This window comes from Homalodisca vitripennis, chromosome 4 (assembly GCF_021130785.1).
Source record: "Homalodisca vitripennis isolate AUS2020 chromosome 4, UT_GWSS_2.1, whole genome shotgun sequence".
Classification (NCBI taxonomy): Eukaryota; Metazoa; Arthropoda; class Insecta; order Hemiptera; family Cicadellidae; genus Homalodisca; species Homalodisca vitripennis.
The window spans coordinates 76,130,947-76,146,685 of NC_060210.1; the positions used below are offsets into that span (position 1 = coordinate 76,130,947).

The window sequence follows — 15,739 nt, forward strand, 5'->3', positions numbered from 1 at the left end:
ATACTTATGTTATTGATTTCTTATTACAAATAAAAAATAATGTATGCTGTTAGAAAAGTCTTACAACAAACGTTTTACCTGCACTTGGTGTCAAAGCAATTGTTCGAACTGTGTTCCTTCTCTACGGTTTGACAATGAGCCAATCTTGTGTAAAATGATTTCGACAGAGTTGCCTAACATTTCTTCAGTTATCAAAGCAATCTCCTCTATAATCCTGTTTCTTAGGTCTTCCAAATTATGAGGCTTTCTTCTATAAACATTGGATTTTAAATGACCCCCCATAGGAAAATAATCGATTGGTGACAAATCCGAGAATCTTGGAGGCCATTCGATTTCTCCTCTTCGGCCAATCCATTTATGAGGAAACCTTAAATCCAAATACTCTCTTACCTGTCTCCCATAATGGGGTGGAGCACCATCCTGCTGAAAACCATACATTATCAAAGTATTCTCCTGATGCAATTTGAATAGCTGGGATTTATTTCATTTTGGAGCATATTGTAGTAAAAGTTCGGCATTTTAAATTTCCATTGATGAAAAAAGGGTCCAACAATTTTTGTTACCTAAAATTCCACACCATACTTTTTCAGTTTTTTGTGGTTGCTGTGAATGGGACTAGTAATCCAATGTGGGTTTTCACTAGCCCAGTAACGGCAATTGTGCCTGTTAACATTGCCATTTAGGAAAAAAGTTGCCTCATCAGAAAATAGTATGTTGGTCAGAAAATCTCTATTGTCATCACATTTGCGCATCACAAGTTCACAAAACTCAACTCTTCTGTCGTAATCAATCCTCACTTAACTGATGGACTAAATTGAACTTTAAATGGTTTGTATTTATTAATTTTCAAAATCTTACTCACAGACATAGGGTGCATATCATGTTGCTGTGCAGCTTTTCTGAGCGATGTATGTGGGTCTTCAATAAATGTTTGCAAAACATCTAGTGCATGTTCTTCATCTGTATCCTACCCGACTTTGGCCGATTACGTACACTCCCTGTCATTTCAAAAAACGCTCAATAGTTTTTTGATATTGTTGAAACACTTATGGGATTCCTTTCTGGGAAAGTGTCATTAAACAAATTACAAACTTCCCGATAAGATCTTTGACGATCCGCCATATCCTCGCATCATCAACAGAGTAATTCGTTCTCTTTCAGACAATTCCATTAAAATGCCAAATAAAAACTGAACTACTGTAATTAGATAACTTGTTGACAGCAATGCTTCAGAGACACTGATTAACTCGACAGGAATGATATGACCTTTGTCCATTTGTAATTCCCAAGCTTAGACCTGTCTAGTGAAAGCTCCATGCTCAACAAACTGAAACCTGTAGACCAGATGATTAATAACACAATAATGTTTTCTCATAGGCTAGTGAACCTTTGTCTCTTTAAACCTTCCTGCTGACTGGAAAACACCAAGTACAGATTCATAAGTAATCAGAGAAAGTTGACTCATAAGTTTTATTCATTGTAATAAAAACTGGTAAATTTGTACTAATGAAACCAGCTTAAAAATAAATTGTTTATTTTATTTTAATTGAACATTTTAAAAAATGCTAAAAAATTAGTGTAACACAATTTTTGTGGCAAGAACCATGTTAAAATTACATTGTTGAACATCAGTAAATTTTTCAATACTAAAAATGCTCTATTTTCTGATAGAATAATTCCTTTGAGATGCGGTTTGTGGCATTCAATTCAGTAAGCTATTACCTTTAAAATTATGTATCACAAGGTATAGGCTTCCATTAAGAATATTCACGATACCCTCGGCAGGACGTCCCCCGTTGGTGTGACATAACAAAACATTGTTCCAAAAAGTAGATGCCCAATCTCTATCACGAGATTGTAAGAGGTTTCAAATTTATATTTAAATTATTAAAGGATATATTTGGGTGTTTCCAGACATAATATACACCCTGTATACTGTTAGTTTATCCTTGCAGTGTTTGTGTTTGCATACAATAATTCTTACAGAAAATTACTTTTATGTGTTTAGAGAAATTTTCATTTTTATATTCCTTATTGGGAAATTTTTATACATTTTGGATTTTGTGACTCTGCAAAAATATTGCTTGAATAGAATTTTTATGCAAAATTTGAAAGCTTCTTTTATCTTGCATAATATTTTTTTAAGACTTATTTATTACCTTTATTATTATTTTAATTAACATTGTAGTAATCTATATTTTTTAGAAAGAGAACAATATGAATAAAGGATGTAACAATATACAATTAAATCTTGTAGGTGTTGGTGAAAAAACTAAGCTAGCAATGTGCTGAAAATGGGTGACCATTTACCATTGCATAAATCAAGTGTTAAAACTAAAATATTGATTAAGTTGATATAGCTCAATATTCTATAATCAAAAGTTTTAATATTGAAATTGTCAAACTTAAATCCATGCTCAATCTACAATGTATTTAATTTGAAGTACTATAAACTATTTGTAATTTAATTTATACATATAAATGTAATTTGTCTCACAGATTGTTGTTATTTAGTTACATGGCTATAATTACACCCGTAGTAAAGTATATTATATTCAAATCTGCATTGATAGCTTACTTATCATTTCTTGTAGTTGAGACAATAATACTTACAATCATGGTATCACCAGTTGGCCATACCAGGCTTGTTGAGAGTCATAAAATATATCTGGCAGGATGAGCCACCTTTTGCTGATGAGAAGAAAACCTGAAAACAGAAAAACACCTAAATGATTGTCTGTACAGTCAAAATTTTACAATAAAAAACTTGGCTGCAAGAAACGGAGGGGGGCAAGGGGATTGTAAGGCTCTTTTAGGGAATATAAATTCAAGACGATTAGGTGAGTCATACGATTACTTAAATTTAAGTCTAAAACTGATTTTATTATATTTAAGTAATTAATAGAAATACAATTCTATCTTAAAAATATTGCTATTTATTTCACATACATATATAACATAGTGACATGTAAGTTCTAACTAAAATCTTATCACTACAATAAGCCTTCAATATTAATATAGGAGGCGTGTTTAGAAAGTAAGTACAGTTTCATTCTACTGCCAGCGTAGCGCTGCAATCAGTGTTTCATGCACACTAGTCATCCTTGTTCACTGGCTATCAACTCACACCATTTTAGTTGGTCTTTGCTGTATTTTCAGCAAATAATTTGCTCTGAACGTTTAAAATGTTTAAGACAATTAGTGATCCCATCGATTGTGAGATTTGTTCTGTAATAAAATTTTTGAACGTATGGAATGTGAAAGCGGCTGAAATTTATTGTCAAGATGTTTATGGGGAAGAATTTTAAATTATTTAATGATGCGAAAGTGGTTTAGAATGTTCAATGGGGGTCGAACAAATGTGCATGATGAGAATCAAGAGCGGTTAGCCTTCTCTCGTCACCGATGATCTGGTAAGAGCATTTGACGAAAAAATCCAAGAGAAGAGACGTTTCATTATGACAAAGCTATCTGACGATTTCCAACAAATTTCACGCACTCTTTTGTACGAAATTGTTACGGACCACTGAGGTTACTTAATCTGTGTTCCCGACGGGTTTCCATAAATGCTCACTGAAGTGCACAAAACCAAGAAACTTGTGACAGGTGATGAAACTTAGGTCTGTCATGTCACACACCGAAATCCAAACAGCAGTCAATGGAGTGGCAACACACGCAATCCCCGAAGAAAAAAAAATTCAAGATGACAATGTTGGCACAAAATGTGCAGTCTTTGGGATCGGAAAGGTGTTTTGCTTATTGATTTTCTCCCAAGAGGTGAAACCATTAATGTGGCAAGCTATTGCAAAATCTTAAGAAAATTAAGGGGAGGGGGGCAATTCAAAACAAACAGAGAGGAATGCTCAGTAACGGAATTGTGTTGCTCCATGACAATGTTCGGCTCTATACCGCTGGTGACACTAAAAAATTAGTTTGACAATTTCGTTGGAAGCAGTTAGATCACCCTCCCTACAGCCCGGACTTTGCACCACCTGACTACCACTTGTTCCTGCACATGAAACGTGAGCTAGGTGGCCAACGCTTTGAAATCAACAATAAAGTGAAAAGTGTCATAGAGTCACGGTTACATTCATTGGTGGGAACCTTCTACGAAGAGGGTATAGACAAATTGATTACCTGCTACAAGTGTTCGAACATGAGTGAAAACTATGTTTAAAAATAGTTTAAGGTTGGGCTTTCATGTCGGAATAAAATTGTGTTGGAAAAAAATTCTTTTACTTGTTTTTTAAACGGTACTTACTTTTTGAATACGCCTCGTACCACAAAAAGTTAAAATACAGAAGTTTAAACTGATAAAATATATTTTTTAATATGTTTGATTCCTTGTTGTATCCTTTTATAAATGTTTCAAAAATAGAAGACAATAGAAGGAATTTAAAACATTGCCTGAATATTTTTGGGAAGTACTAGTGTAAAGACAATTTTACTACTCTTAATCCTGATTATAAAGTGAGGTTATCACACTCAGTATTACTACTCTACGTTGAGGGTGGTACTTAAACCATGCAAGGATTTATATGTTAAATTACTTTTTTAGTATTATGATATTTCTTATCTGTTGCATATTTTATGAAGGATACTTGTGAGATTCACTATGGAAAAGTTGAGAAAGCAACAGGTTTTATAATACTTAAACTTTATTTTGAAAATCCGGTAATTTATTTTGATTAAAAAACCTTACTGCTGTCATTTCAACGAAAGAAAAGCACCACATCAGACTGCGGTTGATCGCGTGATAACACATTTTAGGTGTTAGCGATCACATATCCTGTTCGCCAGCCATAACTTTCCCTTCCGGTTAAGTTTAATGTAGGGTCGGAGTAGGATGGATGTTGTCAATGCAGATTCAAAAAGGTACTAACTCTACAGTCCAACATTGCAATCAGTTCAAAAGTAAGTAATTCCAAAACTCGATATAACTTACCTTATCATTACGTTCACAAAGAAATTTAAGCCTTTGTGCTTTTTTGTGCATGAAAACTCCATCTAGATGTCCAGTCTCCACACTTCGTATTTCTATAGCCTTGTTACCCCAGCCCATGATTTGGCCAGTCCCGATGTATGCAACACTCGTGGGCATCTCACCCCATTGCAGTACTATGTTCTTAGACACCTGTTACATACAAATCAATAAAAAAAATAAAAATAGTTTTAGAAATTTCATACCTATATCTATTGAGACTAACATCAGTGTATGGCTACTTTGAAAGATGAACCATACAAAAATGTATATACAGTTTAACAAGTAATTTGGTTTAAAATAAAATATTTATCATATTAAATGGTATCAGAAGAGAAATGACAGCATCGTTATACATCAACTTGTTTCACAGGCATTAAAAAGAAATGTACAAGAAACAAATAACTCTTGATTTATGTCTATATAACTATTTTTGACATGTTTTTTACAATTTGCACTGCCTACAAAGAAATAAATTATTTTACATATGACATTTTATACAGCACTCATCTCTCTGTTACCATAAATATGGTATAAATCACTTAGAAATACAGGGGTGCTGAAAAGTCCCGGGACGGTCTAATAAATTTTGAACTAATTACAATATAAGAACCAAAATTTACATCAAGCTTTTGCTCATATAAAACTATTATTTTATGTATTTCACCATGATATCCTGCTTATGGGGGACGTCCCGCTAGGGGTTGGTGAAAATTCTTAAATAGAAGCATAGGTCGAGTCGTACATCAAATTAAAGCTCTTTTTAATTGAAACATTTTGGCGAAAACCTGACGTAAAACAGTTGACGCATTACAAAATGGCGGACACTCAAAGATTATAAAATACAGAATTTTTCAAATGCAAACATTCTGGTTGTTAGAGAAAACTGAGACACTTAATCTTTTATTTTACTTCTTTTACTTCAAATCACTTACCAAAACAGTTATAACAAATGTTCAAAGTGTTTGCCTTCAGTTTGATGACAATATCCCAATCGATTGTAGAACGCTGATATCGCATTGTTTATCTGGAAATTCCTTATCAGCAGGTAAGGTTATTACCTTCCTTATCTGGGAAAAGTATCATTAAACAGATGCCTTACCTCATCACATGATCTAATACGGTCACCAAACCCGCGCATCATTAATAAAGTTATTCTTTCTCTCTCGGAAAGCGCCATAGCAAAATAAACTAGCACTACTGAAACTACTTGCAAAATTAGGGCTTGAAGACTTCTAAGTGACTGAGTTGATAAAACAACTGTATCTGTCAGCTGGCAATTTCATTGTTGTCTTTTTGGTCTTGTTTGCTCCAGCTGATTACCTTCCAGATAAGGAATTTCCAGATAAACAATGCGATATCAGCGTTTTACAATCGATTGGGATATTGTCATCAAACTGAAGGCAAACACTTTGAACATTTGTTATAACTGTTTTGGTAAGTGATTTGAAGTAAAAGAAGTAAAATAAAAGATTAAGTGTCTCAGTTTTCTCTAACAACCAGAATGTTTGCATTTGAAAAATTCTGTATTTTATAATCTTTGAGTGTCTGCCATTTTGTAATGCGTCAACTGTTTTACGTCAGATTTTCGCCAAAATGTTTCAATTAAAAAGAGCTTTAATTTGATGTACGACTCGACCTATGCTTCTATTTATGAATTTTCACCAACCCCTAGCGGGACGTCCCCCATAAGCAGGATATCATGGTGAAATACATAAAATAATAGTTTTATATGAGCAAAAGCTTGATGTAAATTTTGGTTCTTATATTGTAATTAGTTCAAAAGCTATTAGACCGTCCCGGGACTTTTCAGCACCCCTGTATAATAACTTATATGTAGTATAGTCACTATAGTTATCTATATTAACTACATATAGTAGGTATGCCATGAGTAAGCGGCGAGGAACTGTACTTTTTTCTGGATGCTTTAATTGGTTAAGCTAAGAGTGCACCCTCTGTTGTGTATTACTCGATTTCTTCCAAAATTATTATAAGTTTAAATTTTGTAAGAAAGAAATTTTCAATAAAAACAACCAACTAGTCAATTCACTAGGTAAACTGGTAAATCAATCATATTTTTATTGCTTCCAAACAATTTTACATTGCACTTGCAAACGTCAATAAATAAGGCTTGCAGTTTACTATTCTAAGATTCATTAATTGCATGAATACATACATTAAATTAAATTCTCTCTCTCATTCATACATGACTTCAGTATCGGTACTTATTACTAAACTGTGTGACTTGAAATTTTATTTGTTTTAATTAAGTTGGTCAAATCTGTTTTTGATTGAATATCTGTTTAGTTTACAGTCACAGCCCTTTAAGATACCTGAAGACAGGAAAAAACAATTTTTTTAATAATTCAATAATGCATTATAAACATTATAGGAGGTAATTTTAGACAATTCTAGACCCAAGCAAAAAAGACTAGGCATATGAATTTTTTACTATATTTATGAATTAAGACTTTAAAAAATTGCATGTGTTTTAACCCCTTGCGGATCACTGACGAACTGGGCTCGCCACGCAGCGGCCGGGCGATGACGATCTCAGGTCGCAAAAGCGATCTGCTTTTAAGTTTCCCTCCAAATAGTTCTATTAGTGTATGATAGATCGGGCAATCGTCTTCACTTGTCAACTAAGAGTGTTTAATAACGGTCTATGTTTAGAGTTTTCAAAAGTTTCATAAATATTCTTCAGATCGCAGTTGTATGTCGAAGTTGAAAAATCATTCATATGAGTTTACTCTCTGCTTTTTAGCACTTCTGATTGGGTGTTTTCCTTAGTTGTTATTATAATACTTATGAGGTTAGTGACACAACTAATCGATGCAGACGTACATGTTGGCGGGTTTAGTCTAGACAATGGCCCGGATGTTGTAATCGCTTCGCCCGAGCCGCTTTATTTAGACTATGATTCAGACATCATCCCTGCCACCCCGGAACCTTGCTCGCGTGTTATCGTTCCTACATCACGGATACCCCAGCAGGCCCATGTTCCATCTGAACGAATACCTTAACAGATGAATTTTCTAGTATTCAACAGCGAACGATACGATGTGGCGCACCATTGCTGTTCGTGCGGCTGCTGTCGTAAATTAATTCGTGCCCGCTGGTGCCCGTGCACCAAAACAATACAATCCGCAATGGGTTAATGAATTTTACCAAACTCAAAGAGTAAATTGATAAAGAAAATATGGATAGAAACTCAAAGATGACTGTAAAAAAAGAATTTCAACTAAGTTTAAGAGCTTAGATGTCCGGTTCATTAAAAAAAAGGCACTTATAAGATAGTTTTATTCATTATTATTGTATACTCTGCATACTTGTTTTAGAGTTTTTTTTTGCTATTAATAAATTATTTAAAAAAAATGTAAAATGAATAATTTGAACAGAATCAAATGTTTACCTTTCCGTAAGTATTGACGTAGACACCTTCATTATCATAGCACAACAGCAGCTGCATACCATTGGAATTGGGCAGGGCCACTATACAGTGAGGTGAGATTGGCCCCTGAGTCTGCAACATAACAAATATTAGTTTCTCATAAGTGTTTTCTGCAAAATCAACAAATATTAGTTTCTCATAAGTGTTTTCTGCAAAATTTAACTGTGTAGCACTGTACTAGTGACAAAACTCAAAAATATTGACTGGGCTTTTCAATATCCTCACTGCGTTAGAAGTCAGAAGTGCTTTGCTTAGACTTTAAATGCAAATTTGGCTGCTAGAGAGCGTGCTGCACTAGACTGCCACATGGCAGCCAACTTTATTACTTTAGGGTCAAACCTGAATTCCTCATCAGAGGCATTTTGAGGAAAATATTATCATAAATATCTGTTACATAACAAAATTATTATTGTGTAAACAAAACCATAAGTTTATATGCTCAGTATTGTCACTTACTCAGCTGACATCTTGGTCAAATGAACTGTTCCCTCAAACATACTATTATTTACAGAATACGTAACTTTTAGATAGATTTAAACAATGTCCATCGATATGAGCAAAAATAGGCCAGACAGTAGAGAGATTTTTAGCTGGCATATTAAGTATTGACATTTTGTGAATTTTGACATTTTGTGAATTTTGACATTAAAGTTTGAAACAAACACCTTTTTCTAACAAGAAAAACTTAACTTTTAGTTTTGTCTATCTAGAGTTATGTAGATATTTAATAAAATGAGATCACCATGCAATATCACAACTTTTTGCAAGAAAACTTACTACAGTTATTATGTCACTTCTCCATATTTCAGTATAAGGTAGTACTCACATGTTTGGGAAGATAAATATCGTAGACTGAGGCTGAGTCCAGGTCAACCGCATGAAAACCATCAGCAGAACCATAGATGACTTTGAGGCGAGTTCCTTCCTCCACTGTTAAGTCTACTAGCAAGGGTCGGTATATCAACTCACCAAACGTCTGAATTACAAAATTACAGTTTAAATACAATTGAAACAAAAGCATAACATACCTCTATTTCAGACAGAAAGAGAAGGGTTGGATCTTGGTTACCAGAAGCGGTGTTAGAAATAAAACTACTTAAGTGTTCAGACTTACAAATTAGAAGGGGAGAACTGTCCCTCTTTTATCTTTTATACCAATCCCCTAGACTTTTGAGAGGATCTAAAAGAATAAGGATGAGAGTTGGTAGGGTACATAGTGAACAGTACAGATAAAAAATCTCTATGGTCACAAATACGATTGGATCTGCTACTCTATCACTAATGATTGAATTGAATATCAGACCATGTAGCTCTCCAACAGTCATAAATTTTCTTAAAACTATAAGTAAAATATAAAATATAAACTATAAAACATATCCTCTACCTTTATGTTATGTTTGGAAAACAAATAATTTGATGCTTGTAGTTTGTGATAGTTTAGTAATATACAGTGTTTACAGGAGCAGTTTCGTGTTTTAACCCTCATACTGGCAGACATTTTTTCCTCATATGGCAGGCCATTTTAACCCTTATAACGTCACAGACGGCGAATGGCGCATAGACAAACTATCTCCAAACGGCAAAGACGCGGTACGGCGCATCGACACAAAACTGCGTCTATAGCAAATTTAAGTTCCTTTTAAATCCGATCAATGTCACTAACGGTATGCGTCAACCATGTGTGTGGGTTATTGACCTATGTCAAGCGTCAAAATATAGCTGTCGCATTACATTGTTTGAAACAATAGACGCGGTGTCTAGACACTCTCCCCGCCACACGGCACAGACGCCGTACAGTGTGCGTGCTTTTGTTTGCAGTTTGGCTTCAGGTAGTGCGTGTCTAACCATCGCTGAGTCGGTTTCCTTCGTCGTGTTTTCTGTTTATATGGTTTTTATTTATTTTTAATTTTATTATATATAATTTATTTTAATTATATTTATATAATTGTCTGGTAATGTTTATAGTTTAGCTAATAAAGTTTTGTGTGCCTTTTATTTTGACCTTATTTATATCTACAATTTAATGTCCCATAAATATATGTACGTACAAGATAATTTTAAAATTTTTACTTTCTTAAGGTTGGGACACACATAACCGCACCGTGCCCGACACGTGAGTCGGCCGAGTATCGGTGCTGGCTCGGCTCGGTTACCGTGAGGCCACACATGTCCGTATGCAGTCAGAGCGCAACAATCACACTGTTTGTACTAGAACATGTTTCTTTTAGATTCGAAGTGACAGATACTTAAAAAATATTCGGAAGATTAAGTATTGCTTGAGATAATTGTTAATTTCATTGTTGTTATTTTTATTAATCGCTGTGGTGAATGTAATATTGCAATGCTACAGTAAAGCTTTGTACAATCAGCTAGTATGTAAAATTTGTAAATATCTTTATCTTGGTTATATTTTTTATCCCTATAATTCTTGTTCATTGTGTTTCATTGCAGTGAATTTTGGTCAAATACACTATAAACAGTATATTTGGTGTTTTTTGTATTAAACCCAAAAGCTATAGAGTTTGCCATGTTGCAAGCCTGTTTATAATAATTTGTAAAACATAGTAAATATTTGTAAAATATATACTGGAGAACATACAAAAAAACAGATTTTATCAAATGTTTTTCTTTTATAACTCCGGGACAAATAATTTATTGCCAGAATTAGTCAAAAATAGTAGAAACATAAATATATTTTCTAAAAAAATGAGAGTATGGTTGATCGGTCAAAATGATATTGAGTATATGTTTAAGATAATAAATTAGTGTATGATTAGTCTTGTCTGCTAAGTTATAATAATATTTAAATAGACACGTTAGAGCATTATAAAATAATTATTTATAATATAATATTTAATGCTACATGTGTAAAGCCTAATATTTGAATTAATTGTAAATCATGCATAAATCCTTTTTGTTTAATACAGCACACTAGTTATACTAAATTTAAACTTTGAAACGTAATATTACATTATTTACTACATAAGCTACAATAACTCATTTTTATCATTTTATTCTTGTTTGATTCCGCTATTTTTATTTTGTACCCTTTTTGTATATAGTATCCCCAACACAGGCACAGCCTCTTATGGGGTACCTAAATTTCCCTTATTTTGTAAATCTATTGGCCTAATTATTAGTTTAAAAAAAGAAAGAAAAATCTAAAAGGATGTAACCTACTTTTTTATATTTTATTACTCTAAGTAAATAAATTAGAAATAAAGTAAGTAGAAAACATTTTTTGTATTTGTTATTTACTGCTATTGTAAATACGTTATGTTATAGTATTATTTATTACTAAGCACTGGCAATAATATTTATTTGTAATATTCAGTTTGTTATTATGGGGAAATAAATGATTTATTATTATTATTTATTTTTAACATGGGTTTTTCTTGCTTGAAAATCTTATTGTAAATAAAATATTTTTATTTTTACTTTATTGAAGTGAAAAGAATACAAAAATAAAAATGTCATGGAAACATACTAAATATGACCCTTACAAAATACCGGAATAAATGTATCAAGTAACTTCAATACATCAAAGAAAAATATTTTCGCGCAAATAATAACATGCTTGTTATTTTTTAATTAATGAAAAATGTTTATAGATTTTTCATAATTCGAATTTAGTTGTTTAAAATCACTTAAGGTACAACATGGTTTTCAAATTTGTTGTAATAAGAAAATATGCACAATAAGAAAATGACTAGTTTACTCTAAGGTAAGAAAATATAATACTTTTAATAATAAATATGATTTTGTACGCGAACACAGGATGTAGGCTATACTAAATAGTTCACTAAAATAGAACGTGTAGACTACTTAAATAGTTTTAAAAAGAAGAACGCAACAGTAAACAACATATGATGCCGCTCGTAGACCGCACCGTGCCCGTCAAAATTCAAACTAAACATATCGGTGACGGTGCGGGCACGGTGCGGCCACGACGGTCTGGTGTCGGTGCGGACATGTGTGGACTTGCAGGTTGAAAACTGCGCAGCAATTCTTTCACCGTATGACGGCCAGCAAACGGCCGACTGACGTGTCGGGCGCGGTGCGGTTATGTGTGTCCCAACCTTTATACTTACCATAATTATAAAAAGTAAAAATAAAAATGAACTTTACACATTAAAATTTTTTTTTTAATATTGTGCCGTTTGCTGGAAGTCGTGAAAAGATATACTGACGTTATAAGGGTTAAAATGTTTTGAACCTGTACTTTAAACATTTTGTAAAATTAAATTTGTACTTTAATTTAATTTTGTGATATTAGTTTTGTACAATTTAATTTTGTGTGTAATACATTTTTTTTTTTATGTGGAAATATTTATGGTATAAGAACATTATGCATAAACCATAAAACAATTACACAATTTTTTAAAGTGGTGAGAATGCCCCTGGTAAAGTGTGATAATATTATAAATATTAGAATCTGAGATAGCCAATGTGTTCTTCATTTTATCTAGTTTTCTAGCTATTAGCTATAAAGCCTGTGTACAAGGATCTACCCAAACCAGATAGATCTGGTGAGAAAGTGCCTGTAAAGTCAATTACAGAACCCTAATGAATCTTTCAACAGCGTTATCGGGAAACGTGTCTCAAAAACTGAATTTGTTAGAATTTATACTCTGAAGTTCGGTGTTGCAGAAATTGTGAAATTTAGTTTTTCTTTAGGTGATTTGGGTTTACTGCAGTAGAAGTGCCCTCTTATCACTTGGCTAAATAGGATGGATCTTTTAGTGTTGTTAGGGTGACAACTGTTGAATTGAAGGTAATTTAGGTGGTTTAAAATGAACTCCAGTCTACAATAGGCCATTTTCCAGTTTAACGTTGACGTCTAGAAACACTATGTCTGTTTTGGAGGCTGTATGGGCAAACTGTACGGAACTGCATATGTTGAGGTTTACTAGAAAACATCACAGACTTCAATAACTGTTTTAAATCTACAAAAGTAAAATCATTATCAAAACACTGTAATTCCTCACAGTTAAGAAGATATGAACTAGCAAACCAATGGGTAACAAAATCAAGAAATCCTCTAAACCCAAATCTGAGATAAGTCCCTCCTTCCACTCCCTTCAGCAGATAAATATTTAATATAGTATTCAACACACTGTCAACAGTTATAAAGTAAAGTGTCAACAGTGTCTACAAAAAGTGAATTGGCAACATTGCTTCCCACATTGACTCTGCAAACCCAAGTGAACAGACAACTAGAATGTTCACTACTGGTTGAGAAAGATTGCAACAGATTGTAATAGAAAATTTCTTATAATGTGTAAAATATGTGTTCTTTCAATCAGTGGACCCTAGAAGATAGTTTTCAAGGTAAGTCTGCTGATTTTCCTATCAACTAGTAACAATAATTATGCACAAATTTATTATATTTTCAAAATATGAGTATAGAATCAAATATTTAGTATTTACTCAACATACAAAGGTTCTTGTTAGGTACAAATTTTAACAGTACACAAGTCAAGCTTATTTGATGGTATGAAAAGAACGGAAAAAGTTAAGCATATAAAACGGAACATCGCAATCAAGACATCCATGTCTTGTCCCGGCACCGCTGCTCGCCAACGCTGTTCTATCTGCACATATGACATACTCCCCTCGGCTTATCCTTCTTATACTGTATCAGGAATTGTGGTGGATAAATGCCAAGCAGTGAGTCTCAGAGGACATCTTAGCAAAAAAATTCATCCTTAACCCTTTGCACTCGAGAGTAAAATTTTTGGTCACTACCAAAAACTCGGGCCTCTATTGAACAAGTACTGGCGAAAACCTCGGAGCCCTTTTTATCAATTTTGTAAAGGTTTTGTTAAAAAGCTGCAACTTTTTTATTTTAGCAGATAGAGTTATAATTTTGGTTTTGTTTTATTTCTCATAAAATTCTATATTGTAAAAAAAATATATATTTGTAATTACCTTATTTTTAATACCTTTTTTAACTTATATAAACTATTATTATTTCTAGGTTCCGTGCATAATTGTAAACATGCACATAACATTTCATAAATTTACCTCTATAAACAACAATGTTGTAGGCAGTTTTGTAATTTCCGACAATTTCCCCAAATAGTGAGTTATTTGTCAAATGATTGAATATTTACATTTTTATACCTTTTTTTATGCCCGTAATACCGGTACTTTGAAATTATACCGACCACAACAGTATGAAGAACAGAAAAATATAAATTTATAGAAACAAACATGATAGAACGAAAAAACAACTCTTTAATTACAAAATTACAAACTTACAACGATTATCAATGGGGTCAGATTCCGTTATAACATTCCATCAATCAACAAGCATTTCCAGGTATTGTGATCGGTATTGTTGTCGCTGTTATCTTATCTTTCTCGAGAATCCCGATTACGGCAGGCAGCGCGGCATCACATGATTATTTAAGTTTTTTGCACGGTACATAATTGCCTTTCCATTACAATTCAATTTATATTTCTGATCAGCCCCTCTAGAATTTGATATTTTACTGATACGTACTATCTCGAGGGATGTTTTTCTTTCGTTGACATCAGCACGCTGATAGCTGGAGGCACTCGCATTTTGGGTGGCGGAGTGTGATCAAGAATAAAAACAAGTTTTGTGTGTTTAGTTTTAGTTTGGTAATGTTTGTTTTTGTTGAATTTTTGTGTTTGGAGAAATGTAGGGGTAAAACACGGAAGTACAACAAAGCGACGCACCAGCTGAACGGGCGGCGAGACTGCAATCACGTTATCTACTAGACCGCTCGACTTTGACCTCTGTCTGAGGATGGAGAGGGGTTTGCGATAAGACAATTTCTGTTTTATATTGACGAAATATTGTTCTACGCTAATCTAGTAATCAGTAGAAGCAAAATGTCAAATAACGATTCATGTCTGGGTGTGGTCAGTATAATCCCAAAGTACCGTAATACCTCCCTCACTTTCACTTTTGGCATCGTCAGATGATTCCAAATCTGATATGTTACTGACAAAAATATCACTCAGATCGTCAACATAACCTTATTGACTGAAATAACTTATCAGACTAAACAAAACAATGAAGAGATCAGCTGTTGAAGTTGGGATAAAATCAGCTGACGAAAAAAGGTGAAGTTGACAAACCTCTACAACACAATGTAAAACTGCAAAATCACCGCCATAGAGTATAAATGTTTCGATATTTCGGACGTCGGAGTGCAAAAAGTCTTTCTCATGCTATTTTACGTAATTAGTAATTACCCACATTTACAATCAGGTCAACCAGAAACATAAAAGTGAGGTTACAACCTGTATTCAGTGCACAAACAGAAATAGAA

The 15,739-nt window shown here is 33.4% G+C and overlaps 1 protein-coding gene across 5 annotated transcripts in view; it reads right to left on the reverse strand.

Annotated features, from left to right (window-relative positions):
* Nucleotides 1-15,739, reverse strand: part of LOC124359548 (serine/threonine-protein kinase mig-15) — a 111,838-nt gene that overhangs the window by 10,072 nt on the left and 86,027 nt on the right. For all 5 annotated transcript variants that reach the window (XM_046812382.1, XM_046812384.1, XM_046812381.1 and 2 more), the window contains 4 exons: nucleotides 9,259-9,408; nucleotides 8,394-8,504; nucleotides 4,946-5,134; nucleotides 2,614-2,707 (listed from right to left, as the gene is read on the reverse strand). In XM_046812382.1, the coding sequence (XP_046668338.1) occupies nucleotides 2,624-2,707; nucleotides 4,946-5,134; nucleotides 8,394-8,504; nucleotides 9,259-9,408 (534 nt within the window). In that variant the 3' untranslated portion in view covers nucleotides 2,614-2,623. The remainder of the gene's footprint in view (nucleotides 1-2,613; nucleotides 2,708-4,945; nucleotides 5,135-8,393; nucleotides 8,505-9,258; nucleotides 9,409-15,739) is intronic.